The sequence below is a fragment of the Spodoptera frugiperda genome, chromosome 4 (assembly GCF_023101765.2).
Source record: "Spodoptera frugiperda isolate SF20-4 chromosome 4, AGI-APGP_CSIRO_Sfru_2.0, whole genome shotgun sequence".
Classification (NCBI taxonomy): Eukaryota; Metazoa; Arthropoda; class Insecta; order Lepidoptera; family Noctuidae; genus Spodoptera; species Spodoptera frugiperda.
This window is the reverse complement of record NC_064215.1, coordinates 1,067,269-1,079,767: the sequence shown is the minus strand read 5'-3', so window position 1 is coordinate 1,079,767 and position 12,499 is coordinate 1,067,269. Positions and strand designations below refer to the sequence as shown.

The following is a 12,499-nucleotide window of genomic DNA, read 5'->3' as shown; positions in this document are numbered from 1 at the left end:
TAAAAATATTAAATATCAAACTATATACTTTACTAGGTTTAGGAAATCAAAGACTGTCACCATCAGCGGTCGTGTTCAGTATAAATAAGTGAAAACGTTTTAAAAATACTCATATTTATTCATGTAATAACATAACAAGAACTGTGCTGAATTATAATATTAATTTTATATTATAATAATAAATTATTATAAATATAAGCACGTCATGATCTTTGTGACAATACACCTTGTAACATAACAAGCATTTGATGTAAAAACACACATTATTTATTTAATTATTTATGTTATTATATTCATAAGTTTATCACACTTGCATTGCTTAAAAAGGTGGGCAGTTAGGGACTTGTAGGAGAGCCTCTTTTCAGTCATCAGAGTTGGAATAAAGATCCCATATACATGTAACTCTGGTGACCAAGCTGGCAGTTTGTAATAAATAATAAAATAACAAGTATGTACTATATATTGTCTAAACACGTAACAATAATACTCAGTGTGGAATGTGTGTTCTAACTATTCAACATTTTTACATCAAATGAGATTCAAGGCACTGAAAATAGTGAGTCAATTCCATGTATTCGATAGGAAAACATCGATAAACTTTTAATGGTAATTTAATCAATTATTAATCGATAACGGAAAATTATCAATCGATTCACCATGTACACGCTTAGGGCTGCAATTACGAGTAGGATTAATATAGCCAGTATAATGATCAACTGGTCACGGATACATATTGCGTGTGGAAGCGTTAGCCCCATATATATTTTTTGAAATTATTAAAAAAGCTTATTATTCAATATGTTATTGTTTTCATTGTAAATATATTGTCAGTTATAAAGAATATTTCTTGGATATAATGACGTTTGTACGATGCTCATAGCCATCGCGATTCCGTTGATATTTTCCTCACACAAGATCTAAGTAGTTAAACATTGAGACCATTAGTTTACAACGTATGTCCTGTACAAATACACGAATTGACAACACAATACATATTGTTCTTACTTTACATAATACTAAATTAAGGAAATATATAGAAATAGTTACGTTTGAAGAAATATGCACTAATATTAAGTATAATATGACTACTGATGCTATGAAAAATGAGGTTTTACATGTAATACTTAGTGATTTTGTATCTACATACATGTAAGAAAATAATAGACAAATAAAACTATTGGGGCCAGTTATATATAAGGTCCTGCGCCTGATCTCTTTCTGGTCGTGTCAGTCCGACGTCCCAGCAGAGGAAAGGAGAGAGCACTTATCTTTTGCGCACACACTTGTGCCCTATAATATCTCCTGCGTAGTGAGGTAGTCTAGTTAGACTGGCCACCGTGATCGAAATCGATCGGGGGAAATGTATGATACAGTGCCTATATTTAATTAATCTCGGGCCTGTCGTGTCGTAATCACTTAAATGTATGTAGATACCGAGTTTTAGTGTAGAATACAGTAGGCCAACTTAATGGAAAGCGTTCGTAATGACAAGAGTTTCAACTCAAATTATACCTACTTGGTACTTAGCTAAGATCTTTTTGGTACAGCGATGTCTAGATGCTATTATCACCGATGACTCGATTGGTGAAAAATATGCCGAAATTAATTGTTTTTGTGCATTATGTTAAGTAAAATGTGAATTTAATCAACCTGTTTTCATTATTACCTGATTTAATCTTGTTAAGTAAATATGTAACCTAAGTGACGGTATAATAATAGCATCTTTAACTAGGAAAAAGTATATAATGCTGAATATATTATATTAATGAATGTATGTATGTCTAGATAGACTGTCAGAGCCATTATTGTCTTTCACCAAAATGTTATTTTCTTTAACGAAACTTTTATGTGTTCGGCAAATTTTACCAATATTTTGGGAGCATTTTATCAACTAGCAACACTATGCACACCCATATAAACTAGTAAAAGATATTTGTCACTCACACACGTATGTTGTAGTTCGACAATCCATCTAGACATAAAACGTAAGTAATTGGATTTGTATCCAATGTAGAACACTTTAAGGTTTAAGTTTCCTTGCCGTGGCCTTCAAACAAACACTTATTATAAGTTAAACATCTTATTATAATACCAGCAGGCAGAATGACGCGTAATATTAATGTTATTTATCTAACAACAATTATTATTTGGAATTTTAACTCACGATCCACGTGATTTAACAGTAATGTCGACTTAACTATAAATAATAAGTTATAAAATAAATGTATTGTTCCTTTACGTTATTCTTTTCTTATATATTTTATATTTCATTCTTCACTGGGACAGGATTTACACTAAAATTCGAAGTTTAAAATAAAAAAACGTTACAAAAATAAATCCTCTAAGTAAGTAGCCAATCCTTGCTTCTGTTATCAGTGTTGCCTTAAACTAAATAAATAAAAAATATTTAAGGTATTTCTTACTGGAATCCCAATAGAATATAAAGTATGATCTGTTCCACGAACACAGTAAATATAAAACAAATATAATTTCATTGATAGTACTGTTGCATTATTACTTAGTATTAAATAACTACCAACTTAACTTAAAATAAAATATTAAATGTAGTTCTTACCTATATTCGCTCCTTAAATGCAGTGCAAAATATTATCCTGATATGTGTAACAACTTTCTATTAATGCTTACACATTTACACAAAAAAATAATTACTCTTACAACAAAAAATAGAAAAAAAAAGAAACAAAAAAACATTGTACTTCCCGCCTAAATGCCATAGACTATAAAGTTGAGGCAAAGGTATTGTTCTACACAGGCTGTAGTTCAGGTTTGGGACCTACTTTCTCGTAAGCCTCATCTAGTAACGAACATACTAAGCTGATACTTTCATCTGTGAGTTTTCTGCTGCTAGTCAGACGGATGGAAGGTTCTGGACAGTTAATTTCTACGTCTCGGATGTACGCGGCTAGTGTCATGGCGACACCTTTCTCGAGGCAGTAGTTGGTAATATTACGCAGGTAGGAGTGTTTCAGTCTGTCTGTTAAGTCGTCCTTCTTGAGGTAGATGTGCTTTACCGGCGACACCTCGTCGCCTCGGAACTTGTAGTGTTTCAGCTTGGAGAGAGCGCTGGAAAGAGAAAATGTTTCATATAAACCAACTGCTGAAGTAATTGGGAAATTCAAGGCACAAAAAATAATTCTTAACCAACGGTTTGTGTGAGAGACTAGATGCTTGAATGTGATTAATAAAAGCCAAACGAGTATAGAAGGATTGTAGTGCTCTGTTATTTCAGTCTACCCTATTGAGGTCAAAGATGTAGGAATATGAACAAAATTTTAGTGTATTAAACCCAAACTGAATAAGTAACGCCTTCTTGATAGGAATTTATATTTCAGGAAACAACCTATTACTCGGCAAACTAAGATTAAATTCACATGCACACATTGTTCGAAAGAAAACTTTTATAGAGCAATAAAATTAATGATCGCGTGACATATTTCGCTGCGTTATCGCGAGCTGTAATCTCAAATACAACTGATTATAATATGATTACCGACTAAGGAAATCTTCAAGTGGAGATAGTTATAATAGATACATATATAACCTCACGCCTGTCTCCCATGGGGGTAGGCAGGGATAATGGGACACCAATTGGTCCGAATCTTACAAACTTCTTTCGCTTTATCAACAGTCATTCATCAGTCTTTTCATGCATGCTCGTCTGTTAAGGGTACTTTAAAATTTGGCCCTTCTTTAATATGTGTAATAGACATAATAATTGATCCATATACATTATACGGACGATCTTACAACAAAATATATTTTGAAAGATAACATTGACATGATCATTTGTAGTCACACAAAATACATAGGTACATTTATTGACACGAAATATCAAAATGACAAATATCTCACATTTCATATCTTAAAATAGACACAATGTATGAAGTATGAAGCAATCGAGTGGTTGAGTCACCCGCCCTTGACATCAACTTTATCGGCGGTAACATACCGGGCGGCTCTTATCAAATCTTAACTCGAATAGTCATATTATTGTTATCAGAACGCCAATATAATTGCATGCACGGATAGTTTAACTGTTCAATCTAGGTAATTAATTTCATAGGCTGCGTTAGTTCATAATATTTGTTAAGAATGATTTATCGAGCCTCATTCATTAGTCATGGTTGTAAATTATATTTATCTGTGAATTGTAATTCTATTTTTGTAAAGCAGACTGACCATCTGATGGTAAGCAATTAGCGCCGCCCACTATATACTTGCAACTCTAGAGGAGTTTCGACTGCACGGTTGACGCGGTGCAACGTGTAGTTAACGGGTTCGATTCCCGTACGGAGCAACTATTTTTGAGATTCAATTGCGCGACGAAACACAACGCATACGTTTACTTTTTGATAGCTTTTTGTATTAAATGATTTCTTTCGACGTTTTAACTAAAAGCTTGAAGTGACTGGCATTTGGCTTAGTCCAAAGAATAGCTGTATAAATAGTACTGCAAATATGCTTGATAGATAAAGCAAACATTTGAAATTGAGCTACGTTAATGGTTATCAGGAATTAGCAAATGTAACCTTACCTATTAGGGGAATAACATGTTTAATATTTTTAATAAAAATATTAATTTCCTCAACTATACGGAAACAAGGCATGTATTTTATTTATATGGCAAATGAGTGCAATGAGGACATTAAATATGTACTTCCTTCATTGAATTATTACATAATCTATAGTTTATTTTATTAGTATTTTTCATTCCTCAAAAGAGTTAGAGGAGGAACACACATAAAAATATAAAGTTTTACAAACAAAAACGTAATGACCCAACTTGTTCCAGCCGTTTTCGAGATTAGCGCTTAGCAACGCCTTTTGCGATAACTTTATTTACACATAGATAGACGGATAATTGTGATTAATAACCAGTGCAATGATCGATAGATGACACATTCATTACTTTGTTAATCACACTATATACCTACATCCTACTTACTTACATGTTTTATGTAAAAGGATTGGTATGCTAAGGTTAATTAAAAAATTAGTAAATAATTTAATCTTCGCATCCTTTTCGTTTGCGATAAACTCAAAAACAGCTGGGTACATTTTGATACGGTTTTATTTTAGTGCATTGCGTCGTTGCTAAGTTATTTTTAATAGATTTTCAATCTTATGTGTTTGTAATAGAGTTCATGTTCAAAGGAGGAGGATATAAACAATCAGCGAAAAAACAGCCGTCCCACTTCCCAGCGGCTCAACCGTTTATGTTTTCGACACAAAATGTCATAATGTCAAAAGTTTTACTAACCTGTTGAGTTTCTTAGAGTTGTCGATCAGTTCTCCAACGATTGCGGGCTTGCCTTCGATGACGTTGAGGGCTGAGATGGCAGCCTGAGCCAGCATCGGGGGGAGGGACGCGCTGAAGCAGTATCCTGCAAACCAGAGTTATAGATAATTTTATTGTAACTTTCGTGAGACATACTAAATTAATTATTATGTTATCGTAATTAATTCTATAGATATTAGATATTAAATATATTGTAACACTACTGTACTAATATCTATATATCTATACTATATATAATTGGAGCGAATAGCTGGGCAACTGTCTGCCGCGCAACGTGTAGCGGATTCGATTCCCGCACGAATCAACACTGTGTGATCCACAAATTGTTGTTTCGGGTTTGGGTAAATATAAAATTTCACAATACACATGTAGTGTATGTGAAATTTTATATTTGTCATTCGCACCCACGATACAGGAGAAAAATCGAATATGAAGCTACGTTTCTTTTGATTTTTGAGGAGATCACCTTAAGTATTTCATATCAAATAACATCCACAATCCACATACCAAGTCCTGACAGCCTCTGGTGTTCGACGATGAAGTGTGTGCCGGCGCAGAACCCGCCGATGGTCGCGAACGAGTGCTCCAACGAGCCCACGATCAGGTCCACCTCTTCGCGAGGCACGCCCAGGTGCTCTGTTAAACCACGTCCATTCTTACCCAATACCTGAGAACAATCATAATTTTATAATTTACTAACATGATAACTTGTGTAATAAGGAGATCATTATGACTCCATATATTATTGGCCTTTTCTGAAAGTGCCAGCCAATGAAAAATGTACGTATGGATAGAACTAGCCATTTGGAGCAATAGTTAATATGGTGTAAAAGTTGTAGAATCCAAGATGTAGAAGTTATACAAGTTTGAAGATTCATTATTTTCATACATTTATTGCTTTCTAAAGATGGTAGGGACGCAAAATAATGATCGATACTGAGAGAATTAAATATCTGGGACATTTTTTTCAGAAAAGGCCCGAATAACTATCTCATTTACTCAAAATAATTAATGTGAGTTTTTGGTGGTATAAGTTAAAGTTTGAAATGTCATTAAGTTTTACGATTTTAAGATGTTTAGAATTAGTTAAGCCCTGTGTTGTAGGTTGTCATGTACATAACACGCACAGGCTTGATGTTATGTAAACATTTCGTAACTAATATACTTAAATGGTGAAATGGGTTAAACGGTTCCTATTACTTTCAAGTAAATACCTAATTAATATAATTCATATTGTTTATATTATAAATCAATATAATTATGATTCCCAGTAGGTATTTCCTGAGAAAGAGTTCAAAGTTGAACAAGCTGATAGTGGGTTTTTCAAAATGGAAATACCTATTATCATACTGGACTATATATCTATTTTGTTGCAACAAGAATGTGTATTTGAAAAATGGATTTTAGAAATTCTCTTTAAACTGTAGCTATACTTTAAGATTAGGTCTTAGACAGATCTACAAATGCAAGTAAAGCATCAAACTTTTATTTTTTTGGCAAATTCGAGAATTTATTTGCCTATCCTTACATAAGTGAAGGGCTGAAGAAGTACATACATTCATCCAATACCCAGTGGGTCAGAAACGGCCATTGTGCACATATTACCCTCATGGAGATAGCCCATTAGGTTCAATACATCGTCCATTGGACAAGTACTTATCTATGAAATAAAACATCATAAATAAAGTTATAAACAATTTGAGTACCTCTATAATGAAGTAATCGCAATCATTCAGCTGAACATGAGGTCAAGGCATCAAGGCGAACTTTTTAAGTACCTAAGTACCTACTTTTTATAAGTTACGAAATCGTCAATAATAAACACGTACTTCGAGAAGGTTTCTATGCACTGTCAGGTTACTAGCAAAAACAATAACTTTAATATACACTTTAGTCTTTGCTAGCTCAGTAATCAACTTAAGATTTTTTTAATTACTATATGCACTAACTGACAAGACAAGTGTCCGTCTGTTGTTTAATTTTTTATCATTTAAGTTAAAAATATATCACTAAAACTTCCGTTCCGTTTGACTGTATTATCAATTGAAATATTATTTTCATTTGTTCTCAATAGCTTAGTATCAGTGGAAACGATCACATAGTTTTACAGCTTATTACATCTTCGCAACATAGCTACATAGCACATCTCAGGTAGAAAATCGCCCTAAACGTAATAACAGCGACCATTCAACCACAGACGCAGTGACATCTCAAGGCAGAAATATGCATAAACAGTTAGAATTTACTAACAGACATGTACAATGACGTCACAATACCTAGTACAGCTTCAAAACTGTAATCACATATGTTTTGTCTGCACCCATACTTGTTTGTACTGTACCACAATTTCTCAAGTACATTAAGTGCAAATTGCTTCAGCTAGCTATAATTAGTTTGCACCGAGTGCACTCGCAATGGCCGAGATTTTCAACCGAGCGAGTAGTAGAGTGAGGCTAATATATCTAATAGATGTTTATTAAATCACTGCCTTCATTGATGCCCGCATTCCGTTATTTACTATTGAACTCGGATGTCTGTGCCACGGTTTTAAGCGATGTTAGATAGACCATAACAATAGTTTTCAATAATTATGATAGACAGATATCCAATACAGTTGCTGTGTGAAATATTTCACAAAATAAACTAGTGCTTTAAAATATTTCAATTAGGTAATATATTAATATTTGAGTTGCTTGTAGAACCGCTATGGACTGTTAAAACATATTTCTCGTTTAAAATTAGTTTTTTAAGCTTTAAGTATATGAAAGGTCAAGTATCCAGTTAAACTTATTAGATATTTAAATTTTCATAAGCCGAACAAGCCTCGCATCAAGGTTGAATTGACACAAATATCATTATGAAGAGATCAGTGCTAATAATGTAATTAATTAAAAATAATCATTAAACAAATTAATAAAAACAATTTTCATTAATTGCAAGCCTTGAATAGGTGAAAAGATTGTGTCCTATTACTACTAATTAAGTTTCGTTTTCTTACATTTATTACGAAGTTTCCGGTTTCATACCTTGATAAAATAAACATAATATATAGGTAATAAAGGTACCGCGAACTGAAACCGCGAATGGAAACCGCGTACTGGCAAGCGCAGCGTAGGATGTCCACCCATAAGGTGGACAGACGACCTGATTAAGGTTGCAGGGAGCCGCTGGATGCAGGTCGCTTCCAACCGGCCTATCTGGAAGTCATTGGGGAGGCCTATGTTCAGCAGTGGACGTCTTATGTCTGATATGATATGATGATAATTATCATCATCATTATAATGATAGGTGATATCCATATAATTAGTAGGCCATATAAAGTTGGTATGATAATCGCATTATATCAACTTATCACTGTTACCTAGCCTTTACAGTGCAAACGTACTAGCATTAAATACTATTTTTTTACGTAGGTACAAACTAGGATACAATCCGGTCGGCTCTTATTCTTACATATTACAGAAGAAAATCTGTCTTCTATCTGTGATAAACTCAAAAACGACTGAACAGATTTCGATGTGGTAGTCACAAAAATAAACATTTCTCAAGAATAACTATGTCCATTCGTTTGTATAACTATTCTTTTATCCAGTTTAGAAAAAGACATGACGCTAGTTGCACGCGGCTCCAACTCTTACTTTTATTAGAGTAGGTTGGTAAAATATTGCTGTTTTACAAGGTACATTTTGTATGTAGGTGTGTTTAGGTCACATAGTTGGGTACAGTAGATTTTATCAAACCAACGTTATCAATCTGGTTAAATGACAATGACCTTTGTCCGAAATAAGAATATGTTTCTACTTGTAAGGGACCAATGGAGAATTTAATTTTATTGAAACAAATTTAATGTGTCATTCCTTCGGCCATTGCGGACACGGGGCACTAACAATCAAGTTCCATTTGTGGCTAGAACAGATAATTGTTGAAAGCAAATTGGTTGCAAAATATAATAGCGGAAATCTAATTTCTTTTTTTTATGTTAAATGGGCCGACGTTTGGCCGCTATCTCGCCTGATGGTGAGTGATGATGCGGCCTACGATGAAGCACGTCTGCCCATAAGCAACCTATTCACTCGGGCTTTGAAGACACCTAGGTTATCACCCATCAGGAAAAACAGACTCCGGCAAGGAGTTCCACTCCCTAGCAGTTCGCACAAGGAAGCTTGAAGCGAAGCGCTTAATTATTATTATATTATTTCTACTTAATTTCTGACAGAAGGCTTGGATAAAGACAATTATTTAAAAATCGTCAATTAAACGGAACCTACACAATTTAGTTGGTATATAAAACACACGGATTGGTCACTGCTATAATTAACCGAAGCACATCCATATACGATATGAATGCTAACTAGTTATTGTATTCATAGCCACAACTAAACTCATAATGTGCCATTTTATTATTTCATTCGCGGTATATATATATATATATATATACACCAGGTGAATCTGTTGAATTGTTTCTGACAATAATTGTCCTGATAAAAATGATAGGACAAAAATGTAATTTGATGCAGGCATTACGAAGTTACGCGCGCGTATACATACCTAGATTTTGTTGATTCTACATTTTTATGGATGTTATAGATTAGCTAAACATTTTATTTTATTTATATCAAAGCGGATAGGTAGTTTATGTAGTGTAAATTATAAAACTCACCCCAATAGTAAGACTTTCATCCAAAATTATTCTCAATTTGTATTTCCTGGCAAGCTGCACCAATCTCTTCAGGGGGCACATTTCTCCGGTATTAAAGTAAATGCCCTCAGCAATAATAAAGGCTCGTCTCCGAGGGTTCAGCTCCTTCTTCTGCTGAGCTTCAGACAGTAGCTTCTCAAGGTGGTCCATGTCATTATGTTTGAAGAAGCGGACGGTACTGCGGGAGGCATCCAAGCCCTTCTGGATCGCAAACCAGACACATTCATCACTGAAATGGTAGAACTAGTTAGGGATTTCATTTTATTTAGTCACAAACATTGGTGATTGATGTAGAAGACCAATATAAAAGGAGGTACTGTCTTCATTATTTGTTTTTTTTTATTAGGATTGTCTTGTTCATAATCTGGGTTGAATAGTTATAATGTTATTAGATTTTTTTAAACCAAATAGTTTTAAGTAAAATCTAGGTAGGAGTATTACTGTTGAATAATTTACTGTAACTTTGACAGTTAGTATTATATCTATGGTTTGTATAGATAAATCTTAAATAATGTAATGGTTGGACACAGTAATTTTTTATACAGGTTTATTTCCATATTGTTAGCCAGCACACATAAATTGGTAAACATGTAAAAACATATATGATGTATGAACTATGAATATAGGACTGACCAAACTACAAAACCATAAAAAATATTTTATATCAAAATACAATAAAGTATATAAATGGTTATTTGAATACCATTAAAATGATTACAATATATGTATTGTATACTATAAATAATAACTGTTACAACTGTACACTACACAGTAACTGTATATAAAAAATTATCTTCAAATATTTATATTTCATGAGTACATACAACACATATGTACCTTTTTTGATGATTTATTACTTTTGTATTTTGTTGGTCTTAAAACTTTTAATAGATATATTTTAATCAATAAAATCATCTCAGATTCTTGGACTGGAATTTTTGGACACCATAATAAATTGAGTCCAATAGTACTACCAAAAAATATTTCAAGCAAAAACTGAAGAAAATATGTATATTTATCCCAGGAAACAAGTTTGTTAATATTATGTTGAAATTTGACATTAACTTAAAACAAGTCTTCATCCAGCCTTGGCATTGACAATAATCACAGTAAGAATTTAGTTTTTCCAATAAGAAATCATTGGGCAATAGTAAAAACATTCTTTAAATAGATTTGGTAAGAAAGAAAGACAGAATGATAAAAAAATTATTCTAATACATAGTAGAGGAGGATAAGCATTGCCATACAATGTTACCATGCTAGCAGACTTTTGGGCACTTATCTTATTGATGTTGATACATATGAATTTTTTGATGCTTTGTAAATAGTAAATACTTTTATTTTTAGTTTTTTAGCAACCTGCATTGGGCAAGCATGGCAATAAACCTTCTCCATGCCAAAACAGGCCTTAGGTCAGCAATGGCCACTTATAATATGATGATGAATAGATTGATGATGATGATGATGTGTGAAGTTTTTTTAGTTTCATTATAAATATTATGTTGTGGAATTGATTTATAATAAAAAGTAATAAATGCTTTGGACACATTAGGTAGTATAATCATGATGAAATACTTGACACTGGAATACACTTCAAATTGAGTGCATTCTCCAACACATAGGTACTACAAGGAAGTTGTTATCAATACTGAGAACTAAGCAGTAATGGTATTTGAATGCAAAGAGCATTGCCAGTCATTGGTTTACTAGCTTCTGTGCTTGTGGGTGGAAATTGAGGATTTATGGTTTATATAAAAAAGAAACTTACGCAAAAATAATGTCCTTCTTCTTAGAATATGATGGTATGGCACTGGCTATAGTTGAGAACCCGTATGAGTACACACAGGTCTCTTCCACCTCCAGGAACTTCGCCAGGCGTTCCTCCAGCTCCAAGTGGACGTCAATAGTCCCATAGAACCCACGAGGCCCACAGGAACCCACCCCATACTTCTCCATAGACTTCAAAGCATCCTCCATAATAGACTCCTCTTTGTCAAGGGAAAGGAAGCTTGAACTTCCCACATTCAACACATTGTCATCAATTCTCCCCATGAATGGAGGTTCTTCTACCGTAACATCATGCTCCACTATTGGAATTGGGTTCCATTCTATCGGCTTTCCATTACATAGAGGATCGTAGGTTTTAGACTTCTTTTTGTTCCAGAAGAAGTAAGTAGAAATTACAACCACTTGGAAAGCGATGACTATAGTCCACCAGCTCGCCTGAAAGTAATGATTTCTTTAAAAATTCCCCTATAATGATGAGATTAATGAGTAATTCAAATATTAATGAAACTCTACTTACGATGTCAAATACACCAATTAGAATCATTTTATGGAGTCAACCTACTACTTTTCCAGCACAGAAACTGTTTAAATTTCTAAAATAATAGTAAAAAATTAAATCGAGGTTTACTTCCTCTCTCGTGTTCAATGCCGGTCACAGACTGATAAAAAAATAGGTGACAGCTACAGCTATA

General features: G+C 33.6%; 1 protein-coding gene across 1 annotated transcript; it reads right to left on the bottom strand.

The window, feature by feature from the left end:
• Positions 1-97: 97 nt before the first annotated feature.
• Positions 98-12,491, bottom strand: LOC118272563 (serine palmitoyltransferase 1). The gene is made up of 6 exons (XM_050707926.1): positions 12,325-12,491; positions 11,788-12,242; positions 9,981-10,248; positions 5,828-5,987; positions 5,282-5,405; positions 98-3,084 (listed from the first exon to the last, which is right to left on the bottom strand). Exons 1-6 carry the CDS (start codon positions 12,349-12,351, stop codon positions 2,766-2,768), a joined length of 1,353 nt encoding a protein of 450 aa, XP_050563883.1. The 5' UTR covers positions 12,352-12,491; the 3' UTR covers positions 98-2,765.
• Positions 12,492-12,499: the final 8 nt, after the last annotated feature.